The following is a 27,799-nucleotide window of genomic DNA, read 5'->3' as shown; positions in this document are numbered from 1 at the left end:
ACCCCAGAATTCTTGCCTGGAGAATCCCATGGACAGAAGAGCCTGGAGGGCTACAATCCATGGGATCACAAAGAGTCTGACATGACTTAACAATTAAACAACATGTTGTTTTTGCCCTCCATTTATTACAATTATTTAAAAAAATCTGCAGTTCATATCCTATACATCTTTATGTACAAGTATTTCTACAAAGTATATAGAGGTGTGATTGGTACATGGAGGAAATGCATTTAAAATTTTTTTATATTGCCCACTTAGCCTCCTACCCAGTACATACTCATATGTCCATTTCTCTGTGTCTTTGGACAAGATTTGTTTTTCAAATTCAAGAAACAGTTTATTTTCGCCTTCCTTCACCTAGTCCTGGAAGTGGAATTTCTGCTATCTACCACCCCAACGGAACATCTCTGAGCCTCCAGCCCTTCCCACCCAGTTCCAAGATTATTATCTTTATAGAGTCTGTTGAGGAGAAACAGCCAAGGTCTTTATTAAGCAATAAAATGTCCCAAAGAACAAGTCAGCTATAGCAGTAGAGTTCCCAGGCCACGTCTAGGTAACCAGGAGTCAAGCTTCTCCTGTGACAGGCCCATTCCCTTACAGATGGATAAAACCACAGCAGCCGGGTCAACACACCTGTCATAAGCCCTCAATGTTGTGAAGTGAGAGTTAACATATTGCTTGTAGTGATGGGAGAGAAAAGGGATGGGTGAGGGCCTGCATGTGGGGTGTGTGCTTTGGGACGTTATATAAGTTCTATGGAGGGACTTTCCTAGTGGTCCAGTGGCTAAGACTCTGTTCTCTCAATGCAAAGGGCCTGGGTTTGATCCCTGGCCAGGGGACCAGGATCTCAGTAACTCAGGTCTCACATGCTGCGACTAAGAGTTTGCATGCCACAAATAAAGATCCAGCATGCCCCAATTAAGAGCAGGTTCAGTTCAGTTCAGTCTCTCAATCATGTCTGACTCCTTGTGACCCCATGGACTACAGCACACCAGATTTCCCTGTCTAACACCAACTCATAGAGCCTACTCAAACTCATGTCCATTGAGTTGGTGATGTCATCCAACCATCTCATCCTCTGTCGTCCCCTTCTCCTTCTGCCTTCAATCTTTCCCAGCATCAGGGTCTTTTCAGATGAGTCAGTTCTTCACATCAGGTGGCCAGAGTATTGGAGTTTCAGCTTTAGCATCAGTTCTTCCAATGAATACTCAGGATTGATCTCCTTTAGGATGGACTGGTTAGATCTCCTTGCAGTCCAAGGGACTCTCAAGAGTCTTCTCCAACACCACAGTTCAAAAGCATCAATTCTTCAGCACTCAGCTTTCTTCACAGTCCAACTCTCACATCCATACATGACTACTAGAAAGACCATAGCTTTGACTACATGGAGCTTTGTTGGCAAAGTAATGTCTTTGCTTCTTAATATGCTGTCTAGGTTGGTCATAACTTTTTTTCCAAGGATAAATAAATATAAATAAAAAAAATAGAAAGGTTCTGTGGGAAGACACTTGCATTTAAGTTAAGCAACACTGTGCAACAGATTTAAGTTTCTAAGACAAATAAAACAGCGAAAAAACTAATCTTCCTGTTCACGCCCCCTTTTGTTACTTTTTCATTTTAAGAAATTAAGGTAAATGACCAGTTGTAAGCTAGGAAGATTCCACCAGATCTAGGGCATACCTGGTGCATTGTCTTCTGTAAAACTGTACTTTAAAGCTTTGATGAGAGTTCCCATCAATGAGAAATAGATACTGATTAAAAAAAAAAAAAAACTAGTTAACTGTCCTGGTCTCCTTTGATTAGAGTGAGGGCCTGTCCAGGGACACCCTCCGCCCAGCTGTTTGACTAGATCATTAGAGGGTTTGACTGTGAGGCCATCTCCTCCTCCAGTTTTTCTGTCCTCCTTTATTAAAGCAAAGTACTGTACACTGTGTACTTATAGAATCTGCCCACCAAAACTGTACTATTTGGCTTTGTAAGAAATCTTGGGTGACCACTTATTCTATGTGTGGGGTTGAGGAAAACCACAGAGGAAGTTAGCAGAATTGTTTAACCTGTGAGTGATAATTTTCTCTTTTTCATTTTGACACCCTAAAAATAACTAAATGGTAGTTGAGCATGGGCATCAGTTACCTAGTGCTATGAATTCTTAAGGAATTGAAAATTGCTGGTAAGCTTTTTAAAATTGAAATGCAGTTGATGTAAAGTATTACCAGTTTCAGGTGTTCTATATAATGATTTAATGTTTGCATATATTAGGAAACGATTACCATAGGTAAGAACTCAGAACTTTTAGGTGTTCTTTCCAATGTCTTTATAGCGTTTACTCAATAAATCATTGCTCATTGGTTGATAGATTGACCCAAGTTGGGAAAAAAAAAAATGACCGTAGACCTGTATGGCTGAGTGTCAGATACTAGACTGTAGACCATTTTCTGTTCTATGTGGAGTCAATTTCCAGCAAAATAGTTGGCTGAGTTAAATATATAATCGAAGATTGGGTCAGAATTTATCATTCAGTTATTGCTTCTTGGATGAAGAATATACAGTAAGAAGTGAAATTTGGGTTTGATGCATTATGATATCATGTAGAAAATAGTGCTAAGCTCTAGAATTATTTAGTGCAGTCCAGAGAGGAGCTTATCTTTATAGCATCATGCATTTTGTATTTTCATCTTGGCACAACTGCTAGTTAGAAATCCAAGTGTAGTTTGGACGTCTTTCCCCAAACACACATGAAAGCTTGGGCTTATTTAATTTTGAAGTTTGGCACTGAAGTTGAGACAGCCTTACTTAATTTATTATTCTGCCACTTCATCCCTGATAGTTTCTGCGGTGCATCGTGGTTACTGGCAAGAAGGGGTGTAGGTGACTAATTTGTAATGCTCTTCAGGAAAGAAGCCAGTTTTAAAATTGGCCAGTTTTAAAATTTTGTTTCATTTGTTTTTATACATAACTTCTCTTCTCACTAAGTGAAACCTTGTCATCATTATATAGATACAAGTGATAACAGGCATCACTGTGGCTTCTTTGTTTCAAAATGCCAGTTCTTTTTAGATTAAATTTACACACATAGCCTTCTTTGGAGGCCTTCCATGATACCTTAGATTTTTGTTACATGGGCACTTCCATAGTCAATTCATTCAGAGATGATTATTTTAGTAAACACTATTGTTGTTGTTGTCATTTAGGTGCTAAGCCATGTCCGACTCTTGGGACCCCATGGACTGTAGCCCACCAAGCCTGTCTGTCCGTGGGATTTCCTAGGCAAGAACACTGGGGTGGGTTGCCGTTTCCTTCTGCAGGGCATCTTCCTAACCCAGGGATTGAACCTGCGTCTCCTGCACTGGCAGGTGGATTCCTTACCAGTGAGCCACCAGGGAAGCCCAGTGAGCACTATGTATGCATGCTAAGTCGCTTCAGTTGTGTCCAACTCTTTGCGACCCCGTGGACCATAGCCGGCCAAGCTCCTCTGTCAGTGGGATTCTCCAGGCAAGAATACTGCAATGGGTTGCCATGCCTTCCCCCTCCCTCCAGGGGATCTTCCCTATCCAGGTGTCAAACCCACGTCTCTTACATCTCCTGCATTGGCAGGCTGGTTCTTTACCATAGTGCCACCTGGGTTTTCTTGTTGCCTCTGACAGTAAACACTATACTATTCGTGAAAAGCAGACAACTTTAGGGTGACTTTTAGGTCTTTGCTCCTTCCTTCTTGTTTGTGTGGTTTAAAACAAGAGTCTTTTGGATCTGAGCTTTTTGTCCTCAGTGAATTACAGTTAATTTGGACATCCTCACTGTATAGACTAGCTATCAGGAACTGTACCGAGAGGCTGGAGTTGGAGCAGTCATCTTGTTGGCAGCATCAGCCTCTTTGAAAACACCAAGTAGTAAGTATCCTCTTGTATCTTGAGTATCTGACAATAATGTGACTCTAGTGTATGAAAGACATTTCAATTTTACTCCCTGCACCATTGACCTGAAGAATTCTGGAAAACTAGAGAAGAAAAGTCATCAAGAGCTAGGGCATGCGCTGTTTGATTTTCAGTGTACTGTCCAGAATAGCTCCCTTTTTTGCTCATTACATGAAAAAAGATGCATAGCAAACTCCTCTCTCACCACACGTACCTGAGAGTCCTGTAATACAAACCTCCCTTTAAGCCCTTAAAAATGAATTGCAGGAAAAGCCCTTAACAATGACTTGCAGAATTTTACCTTTACCTGTGAATTTGTGTGCCATATAGTAGTCTGGTTTAGAATATATTATTCACTGTTTCTTTAGTTGTTGCTTAGAAAAAGTAATACCACACACACACCATCATATATTGCAATTAAATTACCTTCATAAAGGCTTTAGTGTACCTATTATGTTTGCCCCTTAGAAAATTCTCTCCTAGTTAGTCTGTATTAATGTGAGCATTCTGCATAAAAGTTTATTAAGGATGTACCATCTTTTTAGATCCAAACCTGTTCCATCTTTTGAGTATATTCACCTTTACCTAATATTTTGTAATCTCCCAGGAAGGACTAGGGAGGAGAGGTGATGGTGAATAAAATGTCCTTCAGAGTAAGAATCGAGAGCCTGAGGTGTGTGTGTGCGCACGCACGTGTGCAGGGGGCAGGGCGGGAGCCTGGAATCTGGGCCCAGCCTCATGGCCCTTCCTCATCCTTTGAACAGGAAGTGAAGGTGTGGCCTTGAGTTCCAGCGTGTGGTGTTCACCATGCCTTGTCTCTCCTGACAGCCAGGGTAGCGCTGTTAATCCTGTTGTGTGGTGGTAACCAGATAAATACTCCTCAGCTGAGAGGGTCCCCCCACCTCCTCACCCCGCCCCTGCCTGACCCGATGTGTGGGCAGAGTCCTAGTAAAAAAAAAAAAAGGAAAGGGCATGTGGCCATAGCACATCAGCCTAGCTGCATGTCCTTGAAAACAGAAGCTAGCAAATGGGATGTGAGACCAAGGATATTCTAAAAGATGTTTTAAACCTGGACTCAACAGACCTTTTCTGTGGAGGTCAGATAGAAACTATGTTAGGCTTTGCCGCCATGCAGGGTCTCTATCTTGTCTCCTCATCCTCCTTCAGTGACCCTTCCCAACCCTCAAAAGAAAGAAAAAGCCCTCTAGCTCCCAGGCTGTACAGAAACAGACTCTAAGGCCAGAGTTTGCTAATGCCTGTTTTAAATTTTGGTCATGAAGAAACTGAGCCAAGATGGATGGCTGAGGTTTTTGTGCTGTTTGGGAGATAACGTGTTTTCCGCAAGCACAGTAGGAGGGGATGTGAGTGGGAGCTTCAGGATTCCTTTAGGCTCTGATCCTGGTGTGCCTTTGCTAGCCGGATGCCCTCAGCAGAATCCCCAGACCCTTTCTGGGCCTTGTCTAGTCAGAACTGGCAGCTTACAATAAACAAGGTACTGCTGCAGCGTCCAGCAGTGCATAGGAGTGAAGGAGGACTCACTCCATCCCTCACCCTCTTGATTTCCCTGGCTGTAGTTTCAGGCTGATCCCTGCTGGCCTGACCCACAGAGATGGAGAGTAGCAGAGCCAGTGGGATGGATTTCTGTCTGTAAAGGTGTTTTGAAGCATGCCACAAATTTCTAGGCAGGTTGAGCAGATGATTTCAGAATATTTCTTCCTGAGGTTGTGTCTCTGTGTTTCAAGGCACTCACTCGTCCCTTCTGGTTTGGTGGTGTTCACCCTGGTTCTCATCTCAGGGGAGTCAGTGCTACTGTTCTGCCTTGGTTTCAGAGTTGGCCCCTACTGTCACCTCTGGCTCCTCCACAGCCTTGGTGTCGGTGTTTGTGACTTTAAGGGGCTCACCTTGAGGTGATAAAATGGCAGGGCGGGAGCCCTGGAATATGGCCTGCTTTCTCAGTTCATCACTGCAGCCTCCTCCAGAGCTTCCCCCTGTGTGCCTTGGTTTCCACCCTGGCAGAGCCGGGCTGTGCTGCTTACAAGAAAGACCCTCAGGAAGCTGCAAGCCCTGCCCCCTGACATAAACTGTAGGCGCCGGGTTACGGGGAGTTCACGGTTGTTTTATAGTCTGCACATCAGAGTGTTAAGTGTTAGCAGAGAATTTCATATTTACTACACATGCATTTAGAACAGATGTTTACATGTGTTTTGTCCGTGAAGCTGGTTAAACTGTTGGGAAAGTATTTTAACTCAAGTTCTATTTATATACAAATCAGCAAACATAAATTAAAGGCCCCCAGACTAATCCGTCACAGGGCCTTCAGTCAAAAGATTAGTTTCCTTCCTTTTGCTGCCTCAAGATAACAGTTTGATTCTCTATTATCAATTCAGCCAGTTGCCTGTTTCCGGTTTCCTGCTCTGTGTATTTTGCATGTCACTCTTGGGAAATGATTTATTTATTTTTTCAAGCCAAGGCACATATGGGGCCTCCACCCTACTGTATTCTTTTGTTTTGAGTTAGAATTCTTTAAAAAGAAAAAAAAAAAACCTCAAGAATTGGGCTTTAATGGATAAGTTGTTAAAATTAGTATAAATTAAGTCTTGTGACTTTTGGCTTGTTTGGGTCATGTTGAAATAATGTTATAATTATACCCTTCTGTGTTTTTGTAGCGTCACTCTTATTGTATGGGCATGTGGTGGCAATTGTTCCCAAACAAAGCAGAAACAAAATTCTGTGAAACTACTTTTTAGATTAGCTTTTGGACCCCTTCTTATCTGAAAGACAATATCACAAAATTGCATTTTTATCATTTATCAGACCCCAAAGAACAGTTGCAGTTCAGTTTTCTTCATGAACAGTTGGAACCAGCAGTGGAAGCCACAAGACTTAACTTGAGAGCTTATTTGTTAGGCACTGGATGTTCAGCAAATGTTTATTGTGCATCCTCCACCCCCCAGTCTCCAAGCGCATGCTAAGGCTCTAAGCGGATATGGAGTTGGGTCCTTGGCCTGGATGCAGTTACAGACAGATAAGGAGATAGGACACAGGGTACATAATAAACAGAGGAGAGAGAGACTTCATCCCATCAAGTACATTCCTCTTAGAAGAACTAATCTTGACTTGGGTCTTAAAAGAAGTACTTTCCAGGTTAGAATGGTGTAAGCAAAGGTGGAGGAAAGGAATGTGCAAAGTGAGTGTTGAGAACATGATGAGTAGGGATCTTTTGGGTTGGATTTGAGCAGGGAGATGGGTGGGTATTGGGAAGGATCCCAGAGAAAGCAGGTGTCCTGCCAGAGGCTGCTTAGGACCCTTGAATGCCAGGCTTAGATTTGAACTGTCTTATAGATGGCTGGGGGACACTGAAGGTGCTGGTGCAGTGGTGCCTTTGAAACACCACTGTTTGGAGGAGACAATTCTGGCACTGATGTTTAAGAAGGGTAAGGATAGGAAAAGCACGAGGCAAGGGATTTCAGTAACTGTTGGATGATGGGGCCTGAACCCATCCTAACTATAGTGGGTTTTACCCTCCAAACACCCAAAAAATAAATTGCTGAGGTCATCCTCATGGCAGCTGTACTGCTTTGTAATATTTTTTGTTATTTTTTAACTTTCCATGTAGTTTCCCCAGCTAGGCTTTCAGTTCATCAAGGGCAAGTCTTGCGTAGAGAGTTCTGCATGAAGTATGCACTTTGTAAATACTGCAGCTTATTAATACTCTCCACTTCAGATGAGTCTTTACTCAGCTTGCTCTACAGTATTGTTGATTTAAGTAGCTACCTGTGGGATGTATTCATGGAATGATTGTCTTGTCTCCTTTTGATTTCTGCTTCCATTCTGTACCTCATTTCCTTCTCTGAACCCAAGTCTATACCTAACTTGACTGTGTGTTTATATAGAGAAAAATTACATGGTTGCCAACTCTTGCTTAAGATAGGTGACTATCTTAGCATATCTGAGGAAGATCCTGATAGAAAACACTAGGTTACACCAACAGGTTCTGACTGTTTGAAAAGTAGAAGAAAGATTTTCCTTCTTTCAGTCAGGTATAAATTCAGTCATTGAGAGAATAATAAATGGAGGCATTTGTCAGTCCTTGTTTCTGTGTTTCCCTTATTTTTCCATCCAGAGATGGTTTCATGCCTCCAGGCCTTTCTTCATCCCTGGCTGCCATCCGTCCCTTTCCATAGCTAGAGCTGAAGCATATGGTGAATATGGTTATGTTTAGCTTTCTGTACAGAGGGTGTTGTGGAAAGATACTGTACAATCATTTCCATAACACAATGCCCTTCTGTTCGTCAAAGCTATTTCTATAACCTGTAGCTTAACTCGTGCTAACACAGTGTTCATTTTTCCAGTTAGAGTCAGTTCTCTAGAGTAAGTTAGTTTTAAAAAGTGTTCCAGCCTTCCAATACTGATCATAGTTATTCCCTAAAAAGAAAGTCAGTTATGTGCTTATAGAAGGCGATGATGAAGAGGATATTCGCAGCCCTTTGGTTGAAATTAAGCAGGTATGTTTCTCTGTTCTACATATCTCATCCTCTTTCTATGAGACGTCTTCTGAAAATTTCAGATTAGGCTATAGTCCATGGGGTCACAAAGAGTTGGACATGACTGAGCAGCTAAGCACGTACATACACACACACACACACACACACACACACACACACACATCAAAAACAAAAGACAATGCGTCTAGATAGCAGAGGAAAAGATCCTAATCCTTCTTAACCTAAACAGTGGAAGAGATAGAGTGACACCTCAGGACACCCAGTACAGTCAGTGTCACTGGTGGCTGATGACACTGAACAGCCCACCACCCCCCCCAAGCCTCGGGCTTTGCTGGAGAGCACGCTGGTGTCCCACATCCCTGACCAAGTTAGTCTTCTGAGTTAGTGAGCTTTGAGAAAGTGTAAATTATTGTTCAGAGGCATGATAGTGTCATCTTGTAGAATTCTATTTTCAGGAAAGAGCACCATGCTAGAAAGTCAATGTAATTCACCCCTTCCAATCAGAGGCCAATGCAAATGTTGTTACTCACTCAAGGTTGGGTTTCTTATTTGCTTCCCAGTGGTCCTCACTGACCTGGTGGTTGGCTAGTTCCTGTCTGAGCCTGTGGAGCTAAGAAGACTTAGCTGGTTGGATCTTCGTGTTTGGAACTGCTTTTCAGTTATAGGTTCTCAGGGTTCCACAATAGAATTTGTGGTCCTGGCAAACTTATTTTTGAGAGCAGCCTTACAAGTCCTTTCTGACTGCCAACCCCTGCACCTACACACTGACCACCTCACCACTCTCTCCCTCCGAGGGCTAGGGCTTCATTTTGCCCTTCATTTTGCCCTTTCCTCACGTGGTTCCCCACTTTTCTTGTATCTGAGGGTTGCACCTCTGATATGTTTGTTGTTTAGTCACTCTTTTGTGACCCCATGGACTGTAGCCTGCTAGATTCCTGTCCATGGGATTCTCCAGGCAAGAATACTGGAGTGGCTTGTCGTGCCGTCCTCCAGGGCATCTTCCCGACCCGGGGATTAAAGATCCCCAGTTAATGCTTCTGGACTGCTGTTGCTGTGGCTACTTCAAGTCCGAACTTGTATTGGTAGGTGTTCGGTGATATTTAGGTCTCCAAGAGGTGGTCAAGTCTTCAGGTACCATCTTGGGTTTCAATCTGTGCACCACATTGTGACCGTCATGCAAAAAGGGATCAGTGAGGAGTGTTCAGACCTGAAGGCTTTTATGTGAAGGACTGAGGAAATCTATTTTCCATAGCATCAGAGGTGGAGCAGGCTTCCTCGGCAGGCCACAGAGCCATCTAGTCTTGATGGAGACAGCACCCCAACAGTTGGAGCTGCTCAGTGATGGAGTGGACCCTTTAAAAAAGTATAAACTTGGATTACGATGGTGAGATGAGGGTGATTCATAGTATTATCATTGAAACGTGTTTTTTTGAATATTGTGGTAGAGGCATCATTGAGTAGTGATTGAGAACTGGGCTCTGGAGCCAGCCTGCCTTGGAGAGTTAATAGGTCCCACGTCATGGAATAGTTAGGGGAATAAAGTACACAGATCGGTACCAGGGATACAGTAAGTATGTGGTGAATGGTATTGTTATTTTAAAGAGAAAGAACAAGTTGTTTTCTTTCTGTACAACTATTAGCCTCCTGCTCTACTGTATACACCGGAGAAGGCACTGGCGACCCACTCCAGTACTCTTGCCTGGAAACTCCCATAGACGGAGGAGCCTGGTAGGCTGCAGTCCATGGGGTCGCTAAGAGTCAGACACGACTGAGCAACTTCACTTTGAGTTTTCACTTTCATGCATTGGAGAAGGAAATGGCAACCCACTCCAGTGTTCTTGCCTGGAGAATCCCAGGGACGGGAGAGCCTGGTAGGCTGCCGTCTGTGGGGTCGCACAGAGTCGAACACGACTGACGTGACTTAGCAGCTACTGTATATACACAGTTCCCCCTTTTAAAAAAAAAAAATTAAATAGCTGGTTCAGGTGCAGTAGAAGGGAGTTTTTGCTTTTGAAAAGAAGTTGACTCAGGGACTGCCCCGATGGTCCAGTGATTTAGACTTTGCCTTCCAATGCAGGGGGTGTGGGTTTGATCCCTGGCCAATAAAAAAATAAAACAGAAGCAATACTGTAACAAATTCAGTAAAGATTTAAAGAAAGAAAAGAAAGTTGACTCAGATGACTTGCAAGGCCTTGTTCTACCCTGAGATATGATTCCATGATCCTTGGGAAGGTACTTGAATGGTTGGGGTTGTTGAACAGACTACTTTGCTGGGAAAGGGAGAGGGTGAGAGAAAAGTGTGAGAGTTAGAACGTGACAGGCACTTTGATGTCCTCTCATTGAATGCCAGACCCACCTTTAGGTGAGTCCCTCTGCGTAAGCATAAGGCTGGAGGTGAAGGGCAAGCATGGCTGAAATACATTACAGGGAGCAGCTATGGGGTACCTGTTCCTTTCAGACACCACTGCTGAGTTTGGGGCAGACATGGATGGGAATTTGCCACAATGTCAGGCTCCTCAGGGTGAATTCTTAGGCGGAGATACAGGCGTGATTTGGATTGATTAACAGCAGTATGTGGCCCTGAAAGGGCAAAGACGGGTGCAGATGGCATGGGGGACAGAAATGCCCATGTCACACTGACCACCACTAAGCCCACTGCCTGTCCTACCCTGCCAGAAAGTGGCAGCTCTTTGTGAAATTGAATGAGCCTGAGGGCAGGGAGTTTCTTTTGCCATCAGCCAACAAGCACACTATCCAGGTCAAAAAGCCTTTGACCTGGGCAAAGGGAATAAATGAATAGTACCCCTGCTGGGGTGTCCTAGTGTCAGCTTCAGTTGGTGTAAGCCCAGAGGTCTAACCCAGGATTTCTCCTGGTTAGTTCCTTGTTGCAGGGTCTGCCCTGTGCCCTGGAGGATGTTTAACAGCATCTCTTTACTTCCACCCACTCGATTCCCAACATCACCTTATGTGCTCTCAGGAGCAGAGTGGCCCCCAGTTGAGAACCACTGGTCTAAATAAGCAGATCAAGTGGAGCTTATAAGTGCTCCCTTTTCCAGAGCTGCTCCTATTTGTAGAACTAGAAGTAGGCGCTCTTTTTCTCTGGTGCCCTGGCTGCCTCCTTACTTAGCTCAGGCCCAGCAAAAGCAGTTTGAAGTGGGGAACATGCCTCTGAACTGTCTTCCATTGTCTGCCTCTAGGGCTCCCAGCTCCTCCTTGGGCAGGCATCTGGGCAGATCTACCCCGGCCTTGCTGGGTTGGGAGTGCAGGGGTGATGTCACTGCGCCTTCCCGGGAAGGGCAGAACAAAGGATGGAGTCCCCAAAGACAGGAGGCCTCATCCTCAGCTGGCCTGCTGGGGAGATTTTTTTCCCCCTCCCTTCCCCTCCTTCCGGCTTCAGAAATGTTTGTTGTTCACCAATTACTCCATTGTAAGAGGAAACGCTAAGCCGGCCCGGCTCTGTGTCTCTCGGCTGAGCCCATTTCCTGCCCCTCATGTCGTAGGGCATTGGTTCTGGACCAGTCCCTGGATGGAATCTTCCATGCCTTTTCCAGTGAGTGGTGCAACCCTGAGGAACTTGAACCCTCTAGTTTTTCTAGCACGCTCACACCACGCAGAGCTTGCTCTTGAGGCTGGAGGCAGAGGAGAGAGCGAGATGTGGGAGAGGGGGCTGGAGAGCAAGTTCTCCTTCTTTCTGTTTAGATTTGGTCTTGAACTTCTCTTTCTCCTCTTCTTTCCCCACTTCTTCCTGGAGGTCCTGGGGACCTCAGTCGCCCTGGAGAGCCTCCCCCTCACAGAGCCTCAGCCTCGTCTCTTTCCGCTCAGCTCCCTCTGTTCCATCCCCCTGTGGCCTCATTGTTTGCATCTTCCCAAGGACAAGGGTTGGGGTTGGGCTCTGACTCCTCGGGACAGGGTGCTGTAGGGGTGGCTGACTGTCTCTGGAAGGAGATCCTCAGAGTCTCCTCGTAAAGGAACCTCTTCGTTCAGAACCTGAAAGCAGCCGGAGGTGTTTCTATAAGGTGAGATTCACCTGAAGGAGTGACAGTTGGCTGGGGGCACATGTGGTACTTGTTGATACAGGAATAACTTTATTCAAGCAGGTTTTCATTTCCATCTTGTTCCCGTGAGAGGCTGGGTGTGGTAGTGACATGGAGCCCCAGACCCTTTAATTACAGCCTAAGATACTATCAAGGGCTTTATTAAAGACATTTCCAACCATGTAGCACATAAAAGATATATAATTTAGAAAGAAATTAGCTGACCCTGAACACCTCTGAGCCACAAGTCACTCTCCATCTGTGGCATGCCCCGAGGGGAAGCCTTATGTGTCTGTGTGCTCTGCTCTGGACCTGCTCTTTCAGAACAGCCAACCTAAGGCCAAAAAATGCAGCTCCCTTGTCCCTGTTGTAAAGATACCAGCCATCAGGATGATTATGTGATTAATAATGCATGGGGTCTTTTCTCTGCCACCAATCATGATGTTATTGGCGCAGCTCCTTTTTCAGTCTCCACTCTGGCCCTCACTGCCTTTTTCCTTGTTCTGTCAGTCCTGCCCTCTTTGATCTTTTGTCTGTTTTCAGTAGGCCTTTGTCGTGGGGGAAGGCCCTCTTTTCCTCTGGTGGGCTGTTCTCTCGGGAGATTGGGTCCAGGCAAGCTGTTGGCTGTGCAGGTGGGCAGCTATCTTGGAAGGTGCCCCGGTGGCCTCACCTGCCTGGTTGGCAGCAGTAAACGCTCATCTCTTGTCTCTGTCTCAGATGGTAAAGAATCGGCCTGCAGTGCAAAAGACCCGGGCTTAATCCCTGGGTCAGGAAGATCCCCTGGAGAAGGAAATGGCAACCCACTCCAGTATTCTTGCCTGGAGAATCCCGTGGACAGAGGAGCCTGGTGGGCTACAGTCCATGGGGTTGCAAAGAGTCGGACACGACTGAGTGATTCACACAGACTTGTCTCTGTCTAGCTTCCTCCCTGTGGTGGGTGGAGGCCTTAGCAGAACCTTCCAGGCAGATATTCCCAGGGCCCCCTGACCATCCTAGGAACCCAGAACATCCAGGCCACCAAGTACACGCCCCATCAGCAAGGCTGCTTTTTACTTGCCACTTGGTGGTGCAGAAATACATAAAACGTTGTTGGAGTCTCCTCCCTTTCTTGTAGTTTCTTCTTGGTGGGCTTGGGCCTCACACAGGAAAGAGGAAGTCTTGGGTCCTTTCAGGACAAATTCATGCTGTTGGCGGTGGGGTGAGTATGTGATTAAAGGATAGCTTGGTAGAGGACAGTTGGCGTTTGAGTTAGTGGGCCTGGGCACACTCTGTGGCTCTCTGCTGAGCTTGGTAGAGAACAGTCAAGGAGTTTTAATCAGTGGCCTGGGCACACTCCATGGCTCTCCATTGAAGATCTGCAATGGCCTGCGTTTAAAACACTCTGCAGAGCAAGGAGATGGGAAGCCTGTTTGTATGGGGTGCGAAGGGCCTGTTCTAGGCAGTTGGGTCTAGAGTTTCTGGCTTTGGCTTGGACAGACTGATCACTGAGGCTTGGAAAGCTTAATCCTGTTTCCTTGATGATTTAGATGTACAGCCACCCCACTTTAGACTGTAAACCAGCAGTGGTGTTTTCCACGAATGCACAAGCTTCCACGAAAGCTTGGAAATGATGGTCGTCCACTCTATGGAAGGGGACACTGAGCCCAGGGTCTCAGAACATATTTGACCAAGTCTCCTCAGGCCCATGCCCTGCTCTCCCAGGGCTTGGCCAGCGCTCCTTGTACTCTGCCACACTGCCCACCATCTTCTCTGTTGTTCACTGAACATCCAGCTAAGCAGGCAAAAGGGTCATAGTAGATCAAGGTCACAGGTGAGTTTGTCCTGTCAGGTGATGCCTGACCCTTTGTGCATGAAGAAGCAGTTGCTGGCCGTCTGCTGAGTTTTTCTGCCCCATGTCCTTCTGCACAGAGTGCTTCTCCTGCACTTGCCTTAGAGGAGTGACTGCTGTGACGCACACATTAGAAACTTCGCCAGCCAAGTATATACTATCGGGCGGGACTGCCCACTGTGGCCTTCCATATCCTGCTGCCCCCTCAGCAGAGGTGGAGAAAATGAAGTGAGTGCAAGCAAAGGATGCTCTGCCGGTGGTTATGCTTAGGGGCTCAGACAGTCAAGGGTTGTCCAGTTCTTCTGTTCCCGAGTTGTTGACTTTGAGGTTCATTACAGTTGAGCTTTGCTCTTCTTCCTTTGGCTGGCATCTCATGCCCCTCACCCACCACCCCCAGGCTGTGATTGGTGGTAAAGCAAGTTCTCCTCTGCTTACAGATGAACGTGAAGCTGTGCAAAAGAAGACCTTCACCAAGTGGGTCAACTCCCACCTTGCCCGGGTGTCCTGCCGGATCACAGATCTGTACACTGACCTTCGGGATGGACGGATGCTCATCAAGCTACTGGAGGTCCTCTCTGGAGAGAGACTGGTAAGGGGGGTGGTGGGTGGCGGCTGTGAAGTGTCTTGTACCATAGGTGGGGAAATGTTTTTGAAAAATCAAGTCTGGGCTTGTCTCTTGCAGATTTATGTGGTTAATGACTGATACTTGTGAGGTGCAGAGACTTGATGAGTGTGATGAGCACGGTGGGGAAAGCTCCAGGGTAGTTTTGAATCTGGATGATTTTCTTGAACTGTAATGAAGTGGCCTTGTTCTGGTTATTGGCAAAGTTATTGTCTTTGGTCAGAAAGATCCTGGCTGGTGTCCCCTGTTAAACAGCATGATGCCGGAAATTTAAGGAGCAGTCTTGGGCGCTGGCCTCCGGGATGAATCTGTATCCCTTGAGATCATGGAATAATTCTAAGCTTGGGTCTTAGTGATTCTTTGGAAAATCTGAGGTGCCATTTTAAGGTAGCAGGAACTGAGTTCAGTAGTGTCTGGCGTTTTTTTGTTTCTTCCACACACACTTTTTATTCTGGGCTGGAGGGAGAGGCTGGTGTTTTGTCTCCTTGGAAACGTGGAGCTTCTGATGAACTCACCCAGCCTTTTTGGGCAGAGGAGTTGTCAGCCTATTGTGAAAATGTTCTCCCCATTCTGTTTGCCCAGAGCTGCCACCGCTGTCTCTGATGTGACTTTTGTTTGTGAACCTTAGACCCCAAAATCTTAATGCAGTCACTGTAACTGGCCCAACAGGTTTTGTCTGGCCTTGGTGTAGAGATGGATGCCGTCTTCTACCAGAGCATAGACAGTTCCATAGGTGGCAGTGGGGCCAAGCCAAAGGCTGACGCCCAGGGATCGAGCCCACATCTGCAGTGACATCACCAGGAAAATATGATGCTGGTGGTTGGCAGGGCTGCCAGAAAGCCTTATTTTTAACTTGATCTCCACCCTGCAACTTGACAGCCACAGTGGGTCTGTATGTAGACCAACCCACACACCTCTAACCATAGGCAGAGGTTGTCCCCTGTTCTAACATTATCCCACAGACAGAACTGCCTCTTTGAGCCCGGGTAGTAATAGTCAGGTTTCTGTCTCCTGAGCCCTCCGTTCAGGAACAGGGTCCCCAGAAGAGAGCAAGCACTGTCTCTTCTTCAGCACCTCTGGTCCATGTTCTTTGTTCCTGAGCATGCATGTCTTGCTGCCTCATTTTCTTTGAGGTTATGGGTCAAACTGGACGAAACAAACAGACAAAGGAGTCTCCTGCCTCCATGGCCATGATGCCTCCTTGAAGGCAGTCTGTGAGGTGGGAGTAGGGGCAGTGGGTTCACACGGGGAGGACTGGTCATTTAGTGCATTTTGGTTTGTTTTTTGACAGTCTAGACCAGAAATATTGTGATATGCACCTTTAAATATAATTTTTGTAACCAGAGTTTCTCACCAACACCACCCCCTTTTCCCTCTTAAATGTTCAACTGAGTGTAATTGTCTGTTGATTTGGGGTAGGGGGAATGATGTTCTGAAAGTAGCTAAAAAAATCATTAAAGGTTATGTGAAAATTAGTTTGAACATTTATTTTTGCCCCAGTATGGTCTCATGGGGAGTAAATGGTTCACCCTGGAAGGCCTGTAGTTCTTTTATACCAAGAAGATTGTTGTCTGTGATAATGTCCACATAATAAATGGGGTCAAGCCCATTGCCCTTCATTCTGAACAGGGCAACAAAAATATGAGAAGAAGAAAACAGCCAACAAAGCATAATTCTTGGTTGTTTGTAGAAACCTCCCACTCCTGTCTTTATTTGCTGCCAGCAGGATATATATTTCCTTTTTTTTTTTTTGCAGTGTCCTAGAGGCCTGGGGGAGCAGGGGAGCAGGGGTGGAGGAACACGAGGGGGCTGCTGTCTGCGTCCTCTCAGGCAGTCACGGGCAGAGATTGTCTTTAGCAGTGCCCTGCCACTTCGTAAAACCCCGAGTGCCTTGGCTTCTTTTACTATCCATTCCTCCCAGCCAACTCTGACTGTTGGTTGCAGAGTCTTATCGGTCTTCTTATTCCAAAAGTGAGGATACCATGGGGAGTTCCCTGGTGGTCCGGGTGGCAGGACTCTGAGCTCTCACTAATGAGAGCGCTGGTTCCATCCCTGGTCAGGGAGCTGAGATCCTACAGACTGTACCACAGGGGGAAAAAAAAAAAAAAAGAATGTTAAAAAAAACAAAAGTAAGGATACTATAGATAGGCTTCCCTAGTGGCTCAGATGATTTAGAATCTGCCAGCATGCAGGAGACCCAGGTTTGATCCCTTGGTTGTGAAGATCCTCTGGAGAAGGGCATGGCAACCCTCTCCAGTTTTCTTGCCAAGAGAATTCCATGGATAGAGGATCCTGGTGGGCTACAGTCCATGGGATCAGGAAAGAGTCAGACATGACTGAGTGACTAACACCATAGAAAGAGCGAGCTACAGCTCTTATTCATTTGTACTGGAGATTTTTGGCTCTTTTGGCCCTGTGGCTTATCTGGAGTCTTCTGGAAAAGACACAGACCACACTCTGCTGTTGGCCACAGATGCTGCCAGGGACTTACATTAGAGATGCTCCCCAAGGAAGATAAGATTCATCCATGAGGGGTTGCCCCAAATGATTCTTGAATCTTCAGATTCCAGAATGAGCGCTATTGCTAGAACTTCCAGGCCTAGGTAAATTAATGTCCACAGATAAATGTGTCTCATCAGATAACATTCAGTCAGCTCTGGGCTTTCTGCACCAGTGATCCAAATCCCTGGGCTACACAAACATTTGCACTCCATCTGCAGCTGTGTCTCCGGCGGCATATCAGCACAAGCACGCACCACCAGCTTGGCAGTGTGTAGGAGATAGATGTTTGAGGGACTGGAGTATCTAAATTTATTTTATTAGCAGATTCTTGGAGCCAGCTCATCCTTCTTCACAGAGGAGGAAGTTTTTCTTGATTTTTACTGTACCAAGTTCAAAAAAACAGATTCACTTAATGATCCACATCATTTCACCCTAACCCCACCCTGCATTTCTACTTAATAAAATCTGGGTTAGATTTGAGCAGGTTTGGGGTTAGATGTTGGAGTTATCAAGACACTTGATTCTTAAGTACTGTAGAACATGAGAAGGCAGGAATCTCCCCCACCCACCCCTAGTCATGACTTGGGTTGGCTCCATGTCGCTGTCTTTGCCTCAAGGTGTGTTAGCTCATGAGGCAGTGAGGAATCTCTGAGGCTGAGCCCGGACGCTGCTGCAGACTGGGATTGGGTTGATGACAAAACCGTTCCTTTCCAGTGTGTTACTCTGAAATTACCATGGACTATAACTTCATAAATATCTGACTTTAAAGTTCCAGAAAGAATATAGACCGCCTCTTACATATATACAATGGAATATTACTCATCCCATTATAAAGGATGAAATAATGCCGTTTGCAGCAACATGGATGGACCTGGAGAGTGTCATACTGAGTGAAGTCAGTCAGACAGAGAAGGAGGAATATCCTATGACATCCCTTATATAAGGAATCTGAAAGGAAATGGTACAAATGAACTTACAAAATAGAAGGAGACTCACAGACTTAGAAAACTAACTTATGGTTGTCAGGGAGAAGGGACAGGTAGGGAGTTTGGGACGGACATGTACACACTGCTGTATTTTAAATGGATAACCAACAAGGACCTCCTGTATAGCACATGGAACTCTGCTCAGTGTTATGTGGCAGCCTGGATAGGAGGGGTATTTGGGAGAGAATGGATACATGGATATGTATGGCTGAGTCCCTTCACTGTTCATCTGAAACTATCACAGCATTGTTTATCAGCTGTACCCTAATATGAAACAGAAAGATAAAATATAAAGAAGGCCCCCCAAAAGAATATAGACCGCCTTTGACTTTGGCGTCAACCGACCAGATAGAAGCGGTGAGCACAGAACTGTGCTGGTCACTTTGCCATTAGTTGCAGGTCCCAAAGCCAGATTAGAAATGGGACATGAAGGGTTAGGGTTGCATGACCCACTGATATTTGGAAGGACTGAGGCCTCTGGACTTTGGGAGTGAAGTAGAGCCCACGGGTCCTCATCCAAGTTAGAAGCTGGCCTGTGCCCCCTTCCCTCTGTGGGCCTCAGCGTGAAGACTGGTTCTGTGTGAGATGGTTTCCTGCCTTGCTCCTGCCAGACTGAGCCCTCTTCTCTGACTGAGAGGACAAGGTTTTCTGAACACCTCTACTCTCCCGCAGCTCCCACCATTACCAATAACAGGTATCACTGATTTCTGCTGTCCTGTTATTTTCCTAATATTCTGTCTTCTTATTCTGTTAATCAGTCTCAAAGAAGACAAAGCAACAAAAACAGGATTTTTTTTTTTTTTTTTTTAACCACCGTTACTTCCAAAACAGGCTGAACTAGGTGGAGAAGATAGACTTACCGTGAGATTTGCTAAGCCTTAAATAAATCCCATGTTGAACTACCCTGAGTGCATTTTATATAAAATCTTTGTTAGGAGAGCCGTGCTGGCATGTATTGTTGTAGAGATGGGATTTTATGGACTGGCCACAGAACCTGCCTGTTTTTTATATCTCTTGTGAGGGAGCATTTGCTTTTGTTCTAACAACCAGCCAGAGAAGAATGTCCCTGTTAAATTCAGGTCTAATTGCACAAATACAAAAAATGAACTAATAGTAACAGGTAATAGTAATACCATGTGATAAAAAGCTGAAAGAATGGCCCCAAAGCACTAGAGTTCAGAAGAGGAAGTGGGCCTTCTGGATGGAGTGTCAAGAAACCCTACCCATTGGGTGGGGTTGCAACTGGATTCAAGAGGAGAGGCTCAGGTGTGGATGGCCATAGAATAGAGGGGCCGTGTGTCAGCGTGAGGAAGAGTGAAGAGAGCACTTGGGGTGGCCGTCAGGAGGAAGCTGGTGTAGGGAGAGCATCCTGGCTAAAGTGGAGTTTGCTTTCAGAAGGAGTGATGACAGTCAGTCACTTTCAGTGTTTGCTGTTATACACATAATCTGTTTAATTCTCAGTCTAATGAAGTGGACAACTTACACTTTAGAGAAGAAGCAGTATCACCACTGAGGAATATAACTTAGATTCCAGCCACTCTCCTGTATGTTGGGCCCCTCATTTCTCATTGAGCCCTACTGAAGGAGAAGATTGTCCTGGGGAATGGGTCCCCACCAGGAAGGAAATGGGCAGGAATTAATGAGATGCGGTATGTTGTTTCCCCTTTAATTTTAATTGGACAAGAATCATTTTATACTCTTCTTAAAACTGAAGAGTGTGATGTGTAGGGAGGTGTTTGGGGACTTAATGTGAAATAAGTTTGACTGTTGTATCAGACGAGATTTTGGAATTAGTGTTTCCGTCCTCCTCTCTGTATTAAGTAGAGGCATGCATATGTGTGTAGCAAGCATTGATTTTTGATTAAAAGGCAAAGACATAAGCAAGTCTCCGTCACTCTGGCACACTGACCTGTAGTGTCTTTTTCTCTATTTCTTCTACACCTGAATGAGAGATGAGCAGGCACTTTAGAATTTGCTTTGTGTGCTAGTGAGTCGTTTCCCCTCCAGCTTACAGACTGTGTTTATAGCTGGAAGGGACTAGGGGCCCCAAAGCTAGATCCCTTGATTTCACAGATGCTGTAACAGTAAGCAACCAGCAAAGCCATCCAGCTGGTGTTCGGCAGTCAGCTTCTCCCAGCTCCCAGGATTGGCTTTCTGTCTCCCTGCAGCCCTGGAGATCTATTGCTCCAGGTGGCTTCAAGGTGGCTCTGGACACATGGAGAAAAGTCAGAGGGAGCGGGGCTTAGCAGGGTGGAAGAGTGGCCCAGCTCCCCTGAGTCCTCCCAAAATCCCCTGCCAGGAGTCCTCCTTCAAGTCATCCTCCTCTATTCATGGAGGCTAAAAATAGCTCCAGGAAACGTTTGCTTTGTCTTTCCCATCTCTGCTGCTGCTGCTAAGTCGCTTCAGTCATGTCCGACTCTGTGCGACCCCATAGATGGCAGCCCTCCAGGCTCCCCCGTCCCTGGGATTCTCCAGGCAAGAACACTGGAGTGGGTTGCCATTTCCTTCCCATCTCTAGGCTCTGACAAAAACCCTGCCATTGTAATCACTCCACCGTTCTACAAACCCAGATGCCCCACAGCGTGTAATTGGTCTAAACTCAAGGCTGAGTCCACCATGAACCTGGAGGGGCCATCCAGCTCCCTTTTCCCTTTCTAAGGCGAATTTGCCCAGGACCACCCCACTTCTGAGGGGCGGGGCTTGAACTGGCTGCTCTACTAAGCAGTTAAAATTACCTTGTCAGTTGCTGGAGGTTGGTTACTTAGCCCTGTCATTCCCACTCTTTTGGAGCTGGAAAGATGATGGGTCTGGAGCCAGCCCAGATGGATTGGAGCTGTGGTTGATAAAGATTTGGGACCAGAAGGGACTAAGGAAGGGAAACAGGAAACGTGACCACAAAGCAGAGGAACACAGCCCTGGTGTGGAAGAGCAGGAACCCTTGTTAGGATTTAAAGGAGGAGCCATAAATACAGGCATTTCCTCAGAGGAACCCAGGCCTGCAGCGCACCCCCCTTTGTTTGAGTTGCACGCGAGTCTGGTATTGATCCTTGACTCCACATTCATGGCATCTCAAACTGCCCCATCAGAAAGGACAGCAGAAGACAGAAATGTGCATGTTGCCGTGGGAACGGACCTTAGTCACACTGGGAATTTGACAATAATTAATGGAGACAAGACAGGGAAGGTTTCTCTTCCTGGCAGAAAGAGCCATTCTTGGGGTGAGGCTTCAGAAAGTGTTTATTACTGAGAGATGCGCCCCTCCCCCAGATCCTTTGTGTTCAGTTTTCTCCATTGTTATCTCTTCTTTCTTTTGAGAAGGTGGAAGTTGAATAAAATAAAAATAGCTCTTCTGGAAAAAAAAAGGAAAACTGTCTGCCAGATCGGGACCCAAGCCTCGTTATTTCCTTTCACATACTAATGTGTTTGTACTGCACTTGGTTCCCGGTGTAGCCTGAAGGGGGCACATTATGGAATCCCAGCTCACCACACCAGCCAGCCATGCCATCACCTCACCCCTCTAAACAGATGTGTTCTCATCTGTACAATGACAAGAATAATAATTGTTATTACTGTGTAGTGTTAGTGTGAAGATTAAATGTGATAAGATAGAAACCACCTAACAGGTTAACCCAGTCGCCCAGAAAATGGCAGCTAAGAATTGTTAGATATTGAGAGCTTTGCTGTTTTCATGACCTAATATATGTTTCTGCGTGTAGGTCTGTGCAATCATTATTAACCCTTCTAAATTAATTCCCTGTGATGATTCTCCCTAAACCTGCCCAAATACCATTTAAAGCATCAAAACACTTCAGAGACCGTCTCTGAACACATCTTAGGAGTTGCTATTCTTGAGTTTTAGTCTTAATTCCTACTTCTCCTCCTGTATCATCTAACCTTGCCACATCTGGTTTGTTCATTGGGTTTAAAGGAGATTCATGTGCCACTGAAGCTGAGTGAGTTTCAATTAAGATGAAATGTGGGAAAGTGTTTGAAAAACATGGAGAGAGGTGCAGTGAGGCGATGAAGCAACTTTCACTGCCTAACAGTTAACCTGGCTTGAATTACTAGCTGCACAGCATAATAGTAATATTTAAGCTATCTCTGTAAATCATGCTTTCTAACCTTGTTTCCTAATACGCTTTGAATTGCAGAGGTCTTACTATGTCTAGACACCCCAAGTGTCGAGGTTTGGGTATCTTCGCATCCTTGCCCCTCCCTCCTTCCATCTCCTCTTCCCTCCAGATACCAGCTAGTCATAAGTTTTCTCTACCACCATTTCCTTTTATTCCTGTAGAGTACCATTTAGGGTGTCAGGATTAGAAGAATAATATCATTACCACTGTTTGGGGGCACATTCCAATCTGGTATTAAATTTGTCTTTCAACTGATGTGTATCAACTTCTCTGGCTCTCAGTGGGAGAGTTCTATCTAGACCCTGAACATTTCTTGTTTGTCTACAGAGAAGTGTGTTATTTCTAAACAATTTGAAATTCAGGTGGGGCATGCTCCCCCCGCCCCCCCCAACAACTTTAAGAAGAATTGTTGGGAGGAAAATCCTTGAGGTGCCTCTGTTTGTAGACCCATTTTGTGGATTTGAGAACACCATAATGATTAGTTCACCATTTCATTTATGGAGCAGCTGTTTGAGATTATTACCGATATTATCCTCATGTTAGAGGTAAAAGTTGAGAAACAAGGCGCCAATTTGCTAGAAAGTGGGGAAACTGTAACTTAAATTGTGGATATTTTAACAAGAGCAGCAGCATCTATACTGAATTGCCCAGCAGAAGCATATTCATGGATCTGGTTTGTTCGTGTTTCATATTTTAAAAGATGTAATGGCCAGGAGCAGTAGGAAAATTAAAAATAAAACAACTTTAGAGAGAGAAAAGCAGAGTATCAACCCCTGCCCAAATCTTGGTTTGATTTTTGGAAGAATTGCAAAAAAATAAAACCAAAGTGGGGTGAGGGGTCTCCTGAAAGTTTTCCATTTCCTCGACTTTTGGAAATGGGTGAGGTTTGTTTTTTTAACTAAGAAGTCTAATCATTTACCCAACCAAAGAGGTTTCTCTGCCATCTTTATTTCAGTTCCTTCCCTTGTGTTCCATGCAGTAGTGTTTCTGATGGCTGGTGTTAACAGGAACTTGCGTTGCATTTGGGTCAGGGTGAACCATCCTCAGCCCCCACCTGGCATGGCCAGTCAGCATCAGTGCGGGGTCCCTGCCACTTGACACTTTTCCAATCTGCAGGAAAGCATTTGGACCCCTCCCGTACCTCCCACACCCCTGCACCCCATATTCATATGGAAATGAACACGCAGTCCACTGGGATTTTGTAGGAGAGAACAGAGGCTTGAGGGGTCTCCTGCGTGTTTGAGGTTGTTCTTCAAGATCAGGTCAGAAAGAACTGTAGTTAGGCCTGGAGCAGCCTGAGAAGGTCCTGACAGCCCCCAACGTATTCCCTATCTTGCTGCTCAGATTCTGTCAGATGACAGAACTAAAACGGTGTGGTAGAGAGTTTGATGTCTTTTATTCAAGGGGACATAGTCCATGGATGGGGCAGTGCTGCCTCACAAGCAGTGGTGGAGCTCTCTGTCTAAGAGAGTGACCCTTTGTGTTCAGGCTCCTTGACAGGCCTTTCTCTCCAGTGCAGGCTGACTTAAGTTTGTCATGTGGGCGACCTCTGTTTTGGGAGTCCTGATCTTGGTGGCTCAGACCCTAAAGAATCTGCCTGCAATGTGGGAGACGTGGGTTCGATCCTTGGGTTGGGAAGATCCCCTTGAGGAGGGCATGGCGACCCACTCCAGTCTTCTTGCCTGATGAATCACATGGACAGAGGAGCCTGGTGGGCTGCAGTCCATGGGGTCACAAAGTCAGACACGGGCTGAGTGATGAACACTTTCACTTGACGTGTACACAAGTTGACTTTACAAACGCTAATTCCACCCACACTGTTTCTCTCACAATGAGTTAGGATGAAACCTTTTCTGGCCAGTCAGAGGCGGACTTGGGAGACTATATGAAACCTTTTCTGGCCAGTCAGAGGCGGACTTGGGAGACTATCTGCCACAGTTAGCACAACATTTGCATCCTTGCCACTCTGCAACTCCAGGCCCAACCTGCACTGTGTGGTCATGGGCTCACTGGTCAGGGCACAGGCCGCGAAGAGGAAGAGGCCTCAGAACAGCCCTGAAGAATGCCAGGAGCCCTCCCCCCAGAATTCACATGCTTTCTTGGAGGCAGTGAGTCCACACCCCTCGACTTCGGTCCAGTTTCAGCAGGAACCTCAGTTGTCCACCTTGACAGGAGGAGAACGGGGGCTCACTGTAGGAACCTTAGATGGAGTCCACCCCTTTTTATGGACATCTGAGATCAGACCTTTTTCTTACCTCCCAGATAGCTTGATTTGCTGTGCCGTTGTCACTTGACCTAACATGAATCACGGATCCTAGCATTCCTGACATTCCAGGAATGTAAGTTGTGAGTATAAAGCATAGTCCATGCTCCCAAGCCAGTAGTCGGGTTAAAAGTAGTAACAGTACATGTGAGTAACAGCAAAAATGTAAGATATGTGATGAGTTCCTGAACCCTGTGGTCCAGACCATAAATGTATGGGTTTGGGGGGAAGGGGGTCCTGTGACAGTTGAAGTGGTTGGAAATGACTTCTAGCAGGAAAGATGTGCCTTGACCTGAACCTCGAAAGGTGGGTGGGGTATGATGAGAAGTCTCAGGAGAGAGGATGGCAGCCAGATCGGGGACATCTCTGAGCCAGGATGGGTATGTGCAACCTGGTGGCAGCTTTGTGGGCTTGTGAGATCAGCTCGAGGTGCAGCTTCCATAGAGGGGGGAGTTATGGGTGAAAAGAGGGGTAGGAAGGGTGGAGCCAGGCAGTGGAAGCGTGAGCTTGCTCTAGACACACAGGAGGTGATAGTGACCCATTGAAGATTTTTGAGTGTGTATCTTTATCTATTGCTCTGTTTATTTAAAATATTCACCTTGAAAGGGCCTTTTTTGGATTTTAATATAACTAAATAAAAGGAACAGACATTTTGGGGCATTCCAATTAGACCACTGTTGTATTTTCTTTCCTTTGACTTTTCAGCAAGTCACACCCTTTTACTCAACCCCCTCCATCATCCTCACAAACCACCACTTGAAAATTCTCCTGATTTTATAGCATGTCCTCCCTTTCTCATTTTGAGCAAACTTCAGGAAACAACCCAAACCAGCAGGTGGCAAACCTATTTTTACATTTAAAGCAGCCAGAAAATCCTCAGCGGTGTTCTGCCATGCATCTGCAAAAATTCCATGGATGGCAGTGCTAGCTATGAAATTCTTTGTGAAAATTGGGCTCCTTTTTCTCTGAACTTCCAGCTTCCATGCTCACGTAAATTATGTCGCTTCCATGATAAAACAAACCTCTGAAGGGTGATCGGTTACCATCCCTTAAGTAAACTTCTCTTTTTCTCTTTCTTAGTATTAGATAAATACTGAATGAACATATATTTTTTTAACATTTTGGTGTGGGTTGGAGAGCACTGCGTGAATGGGCCTATGTGAACTCTCTGGACTGTAGCTCTGAGCTGATTTCTGCCCTCCTGGATGATCTGTTTCTACCTTCTGCTCTTCTGTTTTAGCCTAAACCCACCAAGGGACGAATGCGCATCCACTGTCTGGAGAATGTGGACAAGGCCCTTCAGTTCCTGAAGGAGCAGAGAGTCCATCTTGAGAACATGGGGTCCCACGACATCGTGGATGGAAACCACCGGCTGACCCTCGGCCTCATCTGGACCATCATCCTGCGCTTCCAGGTAAGGGACTCGGCCTGGCCACCGGGCCTCCCTGCCGAGTGTGAGCATCCCTGCAAAACTGGGCTCCCCTTCCAGGGCGACCAGAAGGACCAGGTGGAAATGGCATCTCAGAGTCAGGTGTGCTGCACATCACATTCGGCTGCCCTCTGGGCATGTGGCAGCTGCTATCTCCTCCCTCAGTTTTGCTGCTCCTGAAAGTCTCGACTCTCTTGGCAGTTAAGGGGGTTTCTGGGCCTAGTCTCAGCCCACCACTGGTGTCTGCTACTCAGCTTTCAGGAGCAGAGGTGTATAGGTGTGGTCAACGCTAGGTTACTACTGGTAGACTATCTGAACTTCAACAGATCATGGTATGCGTTGCAGAATATTTTAGGCTAAGCTGCATAGGATTGTGACATCTGTGTGGGTTCTGTTTTCACCTTCTCATTCTCCTTTGGGTGTAAGGAAGCAGTTTTCAGGGGAGTGTGCAGAAGCCTTATGCTCGTTTGAACTGACGATTTTATGGGTTTTTTATACCCAGGGGTAAGGTTATAAGTATAGAAACACTCTCAAGGTCATTCTGTCAATTTGCTTCACTTTGTGAGGGGAGGGAGGAGCCTTGCAAGGATCACGAGGCCAGTCAGGGCTGCCACGCTTGCTTCTGACCCCTAAGGAGAGAGCTCAGCCTTTCCTGTCTGTGTGGCACCTCCGGCCTGATGACTGGTTCTTTCTCCAGGCTGTTGCTTCATGCTTCTGCTTTTCAATTAAAATCTGAAACGCAGGAAACGCTTCTTACCTAGCATCAGGTTACTTTGCAAACAAAAGTTCTAACAGTTCTCTCTTCTCAGAGTCTGTTTTCTGTGTCTTCCCTCTTCGTTAAGCCCCTCTGATGATGCTTGATTGATTTTTTCTTCCCTAGGTAAATAAAAAGCTCACCAACAAAGAGCCACAACAGAAATCACATTATTCAGTTCAGTTCAGTTCAGTTCAGTCGCTCAGTCGTGTCCGACTCTTTGCGACCGCATGCCTCCCTTTATATTCTTACTAAAATGCTGAAATCACCCTCTAACCCGTCGCTTTCCTTCTCGCTTCCCTTGGGATTGGGCTATAGCTTAGTGGTGTGGGTGGGTATGTGGAAGGAGGCTAGGGGTCTAAACCAGAGCTGTTCAGAACCTGAATGGGGGGTTCCTAAGCCTGGACCGATAGATCATCTGACTTCTTGGGAAGGCTTTTTACTCAGGTTCCCAGGTTCCAGCCCCCAGTGCTTCTGATTAAATGGGTCTGAACGGAACTGAACTGAGGCCAGGAACCATTGTTGAAGATGACATTATTAATGCAGTGACTTTATTTTGCAAACAGAACTCTTCTATAGGTTTCTGTTGTTTGGTTCCTGAATGATTTGAAAATAGAGTGAACACCATTAAATTCACTGATCACTGCTCTTGGCCTTAGGCCAACAGAGGTGAACTGAGCAGGCCCTCCTTGGGCCTTGCCTCAATTCCCTGGAGTAAGAAGTTCTGTTTCTCTTGCCTTTGGCCTGTAATCAGAGCGTGGAAGGGCATCCTGACAATGGCCTCCCTTGACAGCAGGTTGGTGCCCACAGCCCTTGGGTTGTGAATTGGGTT

The 27,799-nt window shown here is 45.9% G+C and overlaps 1 protein-coding gene across 10 annotated transcripts in view; it reads left to right on the top strand.

Annotated features, from left to right (window-relative positions):
• Positions 1 to 27,799, top strand: part of SPTBN1 (spectrin beta, non-erythrocytic 1) — a 212,642-nt gene that overhangs the window by 128,983 nt on the left and 55,860 nt on the right. For all 10 annotated transcript variants that reach the window (XR_015136915.1, XM_086326891.1, XM_086326892.1 and 7 more), the window contains 2 exons: positions 14,716 to 14,867; positions 26,025 to 26,198. Coding sequence is in view for 9 of the 10 variants with exons in the window: in XM_086326891.1 (XP_086183017.1) it covers positions 14,716 to 14,867; positions 26,025 to 26,198 (326 nt within the window). In the remaining variant the exon portion in view is untranslated. The remainder of the gene's footprint in view (positions 1 to 14,715; positions 14,868 to 26,024; positions 26,199 to 27,799) is intronic.

The sequence above is a fragment of the Bos grunniens genome, chromosome 11 (genome assembly GCF_055505025.1).
Source record: "Bos grunniens cultivar Pamir isolate PY7600 chromosome 11, Bosgru_T2T1.0, whole genome shotgun sequence".
Lineage (NCBI taxonomy): Eukaryota > Metazoa > Chordata > Mammalia > Artiodactyla > Bovidae > Bos > Bos grunniens.
Note: the sequence above shows the minus strand (reverse complement) of the source record. Positions and strands in the feature narration are given on the sequence as shown.